The sequence below is a fragment of the Strongylocentrotus purpuratus genome, unplaced genomic scaffold (genome assembly GCF_000002235.5).
Source record: "Strongylocentrotus purpuratus isolate Spur 01 unplaced genomic scaffold, Spur_5.0 spur5_scaffold_17, whole genome shotgun sequence".
Taxonomy (NCBI): domain Eukaryota; kingdom Metazoa; phylum Echinodermata; class Echinoidea; order Camarodonta; family Strongylocentrotidae; genus Strongylocentrotus; species Strongylocentrotus purpuratus.
In genome coordinates this window covers 4,313,104-4,321,234 of record NW_022145602.1, presented here as the reverse complement: position 1 = coordinate 4,321,234, position 8,131 = coordinate 4,313,104, and the positions used below count along the sequence as shown (strand labels likewise).

The 8,131-nt window shown below is 36.9% G+C and overlaps 1 protein-coding gene across 1 annotated transcript; it reads left to right on the top strand.

Moving 5' to 3' along the window:
* Positions 1-1,633, top strand: LOC100894012 (adenosine receptor A1-like). The gene has a single exon (XM_003729570.3). It carries the CDS (start codon positions 394-396, stop codon positions 1,606-1,608), a length of 1,215 nt encoding a protein of 404 aa, XP_003729618.2. The 5' UTR covers positions 1-393; the 3' UTR covers positions 1,609-1,633.
* Positions 1,634-8,131: the final 6,498 nt, after the last annotated feature.

Sequence of the window (8,131 nt, the reverse complement as noted above, 5' to 3'; positions counted from 1 at the left end):
GGGCTGCAACCTGGATAAATATCTCGCAAACAAAGAATTTCTGCCGCTTTCTACTTTTCGTCTCTTCTCGCAAAACTGCTTCCTTAAATTTCTGGTTGATTAAGCGAAAGTATTCTAAATTAAGTTGCAAAGCTGACTCTATGATTTTGTTGTTGAATTTTCATTATTAAATTGTTGGTAGATTTGCTTCTTGATTCAGTTTTCAATTGTAAGCTCACTCAACGCCGGGCAACAAGTTATTGAGTGGCCACGCATCGCCTGCATTCGGTTAAAATATCAACTTACAAAAGCCTGCTTCATCAAATTATCGTTGCATGTTGTAAAATCTACACAAATTGCGGATTTTTCTTCAAAGTTATTTGAAAGAGCTTGGTTTGTTTTTCCCTGCTAAAGATGTTAATTGATGCATCGACACCGACCACCGACATCATAAATGGGACAGTACTTCCAGATCGTGTCTCACCGACGGACATCGATGGCTACGGCTCCGATGTCGGCTGGGTCTTGCCGGCCTACATCATCATCATGACAAATATATCCATCGCCGTCCAAATCATTCTCTTGATAGTTATATTCTTCGGAAACACCTTGGTCGTCATCCTTGTCACGAAGAACGAACAGCTATGGACGATGTCGAACTTTTTCGTGGTCAGCCTCGCGTTTGCCGACGTGCTCGTTTCGCTGTCGATGATTCCTGGTGTCTATTTGACTCTAAATCCGACATTCGCGAGCGGCGTATATACGTGTCTATTAGTGTGGTGCCCGATTATATTCTCGACCAGCATTTCGTGTCTTTCGCTCACCCTCATCACCCTCGATCGCTACGTCAAAGTGGCCCACCCCTACATCTACCGCACCATTGCGACCGAGCGCGGGGCCGCCATCGCCATCACCAGTATGTGGGTCTACAGCATCATCATCTCGATGGTGCTGCCTTTCGCGGGGATCCACTCTCTCATCCCAGGGCAGGTATTTTGCTTCGAGTTCGGCGCCGTCTTCGATATCATCCATCTCCACTTTTTCATCATCGTCAACGGTATCATTCCCTTCATCACCATGTTCATTCTTTACTTACACCTCTTCATTATCGTCCTGCAGAAGTTAAAGTCCGATCGTCGCATCATGCCGCAGGTCGGTCCCAGCAATCAGCGAACCAATCGACCACGCTCCGAGCTCAAGTCCATCAAGACCCTCGTCATCATCCTCGGGTTCACTTGCATCGCCTGGATCCCGAGCAACACGCTCGTGTTCATCGACCTCTACACGCCGCAGTACGCTCCCGGGCTCGTCCCCCGTACCATCCTCAGCTGGTTGACCTACCTCAACAGCGCCGTCAACCCTTTCATCTACTCGCTCCGTAGCGAGACGTTCCGCGTCGCCGCCAGGAAAGCTTTCTCGATCTCGACCGAGACGTCGTTGGTCTGGTGGATGAACAGCGTGAGAGGAAACTCTTCCCGTGTTCATCCACAGCAGAACACAGTGCAGAGCAGAGAAACAGAAGACGGCATCCGTGACGGTTCAGCTAGCGTCGATGACACCAGTGGTTTCCCGTCTTCAATGGCAGTCGAGTTACCTGATAATAGTGAGCGTTTAGATATCCTCGCTTAAAGGTATACATCTCTCTCCTCTCCTCTCTCTCTCTCTCTCTCTATCCCTCTCTCTCTCTTTCTTCATCTCCTAGCTTTTCTGTCTCTGTCTGTCTGTCTTTCTTTCTCTTATTTTTGTTTTTAAAGTTCATCGGGAGACTGTGAAAAAAATATTCTCATCAACATCGTTTTTGTTTGTGTTTTTAACCCTTACTAAAACGTTTGCAGTTAACAACTAAATTTTTCATGTATGCCCTTACCAAGTTTCGTAATTGTTGAAGTATATGAAAATTTGATTTGTCCCAATTAATGTTCATTGAGCTTATATCTAAATTTTTAACCAAAGGTCCTAATTCAACCAATCCACCTTTCATTCTTGAGTTACGAAGAAAAAAACAACACATAAAATTGACAAGGGGCGTGAATAATTAAGTAAGGAAGTGTGTATGGTCCGGGGTATGGTCGACTCCATGTACGGTGTCCCTTGCAAGACATGTCCCTTGGAATAATGGTGCTTTCTGTTTTCAATACTGGTCGTGATTATAACAAGGTGTTTTTCAGTAATTGGTGAAATATGTATGGATATTTCAGCTAATCAAATGACATGTTCTGTGCCGTTTTATACACTATATTTATATTTACATTGGAATACAAAATATAATGTAATTCGATTTTGTTATATTGCACTATATTTCACGCTTTATACCATTTCATTCAACGTACATTTTACTGCAATATTTGTATGCAATTACCCTTAATCATCATAATATACATTAATTTCAATGCTGTGTATTTTTTTTATTATATGTATTTGTATTATGTATTTCATATTCAATTGTATTTGTATCATGGCCCTATTGTGAACCAGGCGAGTTGCTCGGTGGGGTTTTCACCGGGTTTGACCCTGTTTTAAATCAATCAATCAATCGATTAATGTCGTATGGGATATATGGCCCTTAAACATTATAGCCAAAAAAAAAAGCAACGTCATATCCAACAATTAACCAACAAACAATCACTGGTGAAATACCTATTTCAAAATATAAGTATAGGATAATTATGTTTTATTCCTTTTTTAACATTGTGTTGTAAATGAAGGTTTAAAAATCAATTAGGAAAAATAATAAGAAAATTCAGGAGCCATGCTTCTTTTGTACATAATATGCTGAAGGAAACTTGTCATAAAATTGTGAATTATGCTTCTAGCAGGTTATAATATATTTGAATATATTCCAAGAAAATCTAGTAACATTCTATGAAAAGAAATAATGTTATGCAAGTTTTAAGGTGCTACATACTTCATAGAAGTGTTCTTTAAAAAAGTGTCTTTCTCAAAAAGGAATAAAAAAAATTATTCAACGGAAAATTATTATCAACATTAAAATATCGATGCCTTTTTGGGTAAGCTATGTAATCCGTGGCAAAAACACGATAAAATGTAACTTTTTACTGTCATCAGATTGCTTGCCATAATCACAAGCGTAGCTAAAGCGGGCGCTCTCCCCCAATTCAGTAACCTTGTAAAGTCGCTTTTTATTTTTTGAGTAAGATCGTTTCTTACATAAATATGTATCCATATAGTAAAAAGATGGATGTTTTTTCGAGTTGAACGTCAGATTTGCCTTTCATGAGATCTAAATTCTTTCATATTCGTTAAATTGTGTATTTCTAGGCCAAAATCTACCCACCTTTCTTCATATCGTAAAATAAACCATACATCAACGTTTTAATTCGTTTTTCATTTAAAAAAAGGCAGACTTGACGAAACGGGATTTAGCTCAATTCACTTAAAAGAGTATCCATATTGGTCTGTACAATAGAAATTGATCTAATTTTGGAACAAAAAATAATCCAGTTATTATTGATGAAAAAGCGATCTTACACTTAATTGATTTAGTTTGTCTTTTTAGTCACACATTTATGGTAATTTTTGCGAAAAGAAGAGGTCGGCTATTGCTTCTCCTTATATTGGAGGAAAATCGCCTAAATATAGTATAAACCTGCTCTAAAATTAGTACGTTCTTATGAATACCGGTCATTAGTTTTGTATACATGAATTTATACATCATAAACCAAACTTCGATAATTTAACCAAAAAGGAATGCCAGTCAGTATTTTTATATGATTATTTCATATGTATGCAACACAATGTGAGTCATAACCATGGTGATAATACTTTAATATGGATATGTTATACGGTTGAAAATTAATGTTATTCTACACAATAGATCTATTTGTATGCAGTATTATATATTAAGTGTATACATTAAATAGAAACATGTATATTTGCACAGAATTCTGCGATGCGTTTTAAATGTATGTACATCCCGAATGGGAAAAATAACACAAATGTGTCTTATGTTTCGCAAACTATTTCTTTTGTGTGTGAATGAAACCAAAAACAACAACAAATGTGTTAAATGTTATGTTATCAAATTTCACGGAGAGCAATTTACAAATGTGTTGTCAGCAAATGTAGATATTAATGATATTGTTAAATTCTATTTGATTCCTCAAAGTGAAATGCATTGATGAAAAACTGTGTGTTTTCCGAGAATTAAAAAATCGGTTTGTGTAGAAAAAGGTAGTAGAATATCAGTCTTGCCTATGATTTGGAAAAAGAAGGAGCGTTCATAATTCCGCAAAGTACATGAAATATTGTTTCAATATATTGGGCAATAAATGTACGGAATTATGATCTGAAGCCCCTGGTATGGACAATTTGTGTTTCGGAATTATGAGAATTCGGAGTAGTGAACCTTCGGAAAAAACAAGTGCCTCCCTTGTTTTCGTCTGTCATTCTCGGTCATAATTACAGCACGATGATGTTGAGCGTTGCTCAAGTGGTTATCATATTTAGATGACTACTATCACCCCGATTAAAGATAAACTCCAGTTCTGGTAAAAAAAAAAAAAAGAAGAAAATTAATTCTCACAGAATCAAACGAAACTTACACTGAATGTTCAAGATTACAAATAAATGACATGTGCAAAACCATTTTGGAAGAATCTTAATACTGGCTGAGTAATGAGCATAGAAAGACAAGAAAATCAAGGTAGTACTAGCCCCGACACCATGTGTGTTGTCCCATATAGCTTTCTGTGTACAGTGCTTGTTACTTTACCAAGGCTCGGTCAAATTTATTATGATTTTGATGACTCCAGAACCTTGCAGTGCACACCAATACTTACATGCTACATGATCAACTGTTTCTGATCCTTTCCACACCTTTTCTTGCACAATGCATCGCATTACCAGTACTAAAGTTTATCTTTAAAGTTTGATGACTATTTTTTTTCATTGGTCAAGTTATTAATATCCTTATATTATGATTGCAGAGCCCTTGGAAAGGACAGTACTCTTACTGATGAGGATCCCCTTGGTGAACAAGACATATCATTATCATTATTATTATTATTATTAATATTATTATTATCCTTGATTGAAGATTTGTGAAACGGTGAGAGATCCCGTCTCAATACTTCCGGCCTTAAAGTGACTTTCTGAAACAAAATCCTGGATTTAGCTCATGCTGCAATCATAATTATAAACATATAGGTCAGTAAGGAATCATCTGACTTGTACAAGCCGATCGCCTGTCTGATTATCAAGATATTTATGATTGGCAATCGAAATGTCAAAAACCGTTTTCCTAACGGTTTTTATAACACTGCAGTCTATTGGGGGAAAATAGGTACGTTAAAACTGGTCACTCAAAGATTTTTTTCTTTTTTGAGGCCTTTCATGATCATTTTGAAACGCATTTTTTTAGGGCTTCAATATAACACCATATCACAGACGCTGATAACACGTACGGGTCGATGCATCTCAGATTTAACATTGTTAAACTTTGCCTTTAATCTAGGATATACGCCAGGGGAGTGTATAACAAAGATTAAGATCGACTATAAGTTGGACTTAAATATGGCAGGCCGTGCATGTCACTGTTTGCTCTCACCATTATTATCTTTAGGTAATATTTTTTTCCTTCAATAAGGAATTATCAAAAAAATATAGATTCTGTAGATTTGTGACCGTGATTATTTGTACGTCCCTTGAGAGACCAATGCCAGTAAATGGTGAGAAAAAACAGTGGCATGAACGGCCTACCATAGTCGATCTTAGTCTTTGTGAAACACCCCCCAGATCTATCATCTGATAATCCGAGTATAGGCCTCAGCTTTTTAAGGTCTTTTTATGTAAGATATAACTGTCCAGATGCTAGACTCGTGTATATGTCTATTAATAGATTTATACACGCTTCACATCATGTTACCTGCATGCACAAGGTTATTGTTAAGATTATATTTTTCAATATTGCAAAACCCAAACAATAAAGTAACCATGGATACAAAAAGCCTTGTGATCTGGGGTCTCTACAATTTGCTATTTTTCTTTCAAGTATATCTATTACAGTACTAATTGAAGGTCAAAACTAATGGAATTTCCAAGATATATATGTCTTATTGTATTGACATGTGCATATTATTCTAAGATCATTGTCTCGGAGACGGTAAGTATATCCACAGTCGTGTCAAATGGATTTCGGTATCCTTTGAGCTAGGAGTTTGTGTTTTATTTCTTTAAATATTTATATCGTTCTTTTCCATCTTTATTTTTATTAGATTTGCATCTACCGTCTATGAATATTTGTGAGCCAAAACACGATCAAGCGCCTTTTTTCTTCTTCACCGGGCTTAAGATCATCAAATATAGGATAAGGGTTATGGTTTTTAAAAAAAAAAATTCTCGAAGGTTCCTATTTTTGAAACTGAAATGAGGTTCATTATTCCAAAGGTTCATAATTTCGAAAATGCCATAGAACCATCTCTCATTGTCGGAATTACGCATCTTCGGAATCCCACTGTGAACGTTTCCTTAAATTTTATTACAGTTATTTATTGTTTTCTCAGGAAAAATTATTTAGCCAGGTCGGTGAAAGTTTGAGCAAAATCCGATTATAAAATAAAAGTATGAATTTATAAAGTGCTTTGCAATCGATCGAACACGAATTGGCAACTCTGTGACGTACTATGTATATCTTACGAGGTACCCTCCTATTTGCTTTGTACTAAATTAAATCATAAATGTCTACTCTTCTAAAGAAAAAATATCAACCATCACTCTAGATAATCATTGCCAATGTGTCTATAAATAACCTCTATATGAAACAAATCTATTACTTCGTCAGTAAGTAAGAAAATGAAAATTCATGACATTTTATGTACAGGTCAAATGAGAGAGGACCTCGCTCGATACACGTCACAACGTTGCGAATTTGTGCCTCGTTGATTACGACTTCAAAATTCCTAATCTTAATACTTTTAATCGGATTTGGCTAATACTTTTACTCCTGTAACAGTGTTTCTCTCATTTTCTGCTCCTATAAAAACCAATCAAATACCAGGTTGGACTTTTATCTTCCAGCGTCTTTTCTCGTACTTATATGATTTTCCATATCAGATCATTAATTCTCGATCATAATAATAATAGTACTCAGCTTTTATATTGCGCGGATTACAATTAAGTCTCTAAGCGCTTCCAAACAAATGTATTAACATTTGATACGAGATATCCTCTGGGTAATGTATCATTAGCCTATTCGTATTCGACTAAAGCACAATTATATACCATTATAATCGACAGGAGTACTGAATATCGTTTTCCCGCGAGACAGCCTCTCCATCAACTTTCTCCATTGACCATGTTGACAAAAGAAATTAGCACAAAGCTATCGATTTTGTTACGATGATTGGCGCCGTAATGACACTTAAATTGTATTAAAGAGAGTCATGAGCGATCCTTAGGGTGATTAATAATAAATGATAATAAAGTAATTTTTATATAGCGCATAATAATAATTTCTCTATGCGCTTTACAACAATCAATTAACCAACCGTTCCATTTAAAAATCCTTTAAGGGGGCGTTGATTGTGCTGATGAGGCTGTCGAGGGAAAAGGGTGGACGTGTCGGATTTAAAGGATGATTGTCACGTACTCAAGCAGGTTGTTCGCTAATGAGGTGGAGAGAGGGAGAGAGAGGGGGAGGGAGGGAGAAAGAGAGAGAGAGAGAGAGAGAGAGAGAGAGAGAGATGGGAGGGAGGATGAGTGCGTGCGTGTGTGGTTGTGTGTCTGTGTGTGAGTGATGAGGTGGTATGTAAGAAAAAGATATATATATATAGCCGCGAGAATGAGAGAGAGGAGGTGGGAGACATATGAGAGGGAGGAAGAGAGATAGATAGAGCGACAGAGACACAGAGAGAGAGAGAGAGAGAGAGAGAGAGAGAAAGAGGGAAGGGTGAGAGAAAAAGAGGGGAGAAGAGAGAGAGACTGTGAGAGAGGGGGCAGAGAGACAGAGGGGTAAGAGGGTTCTTGATATATTCTTTTTTTTCCTTTCTTTGTTATTGCTGTCAAATTAATGACAAAGAAAGAACATAATAAACGATGAATAATTAAAATCAAGAATTGATCAGCCAGCCAAAACAGCTGAAAATTGCATAAATACACAATGTTGATTTTTCAGGCGCCGTCGTAACAAATCACT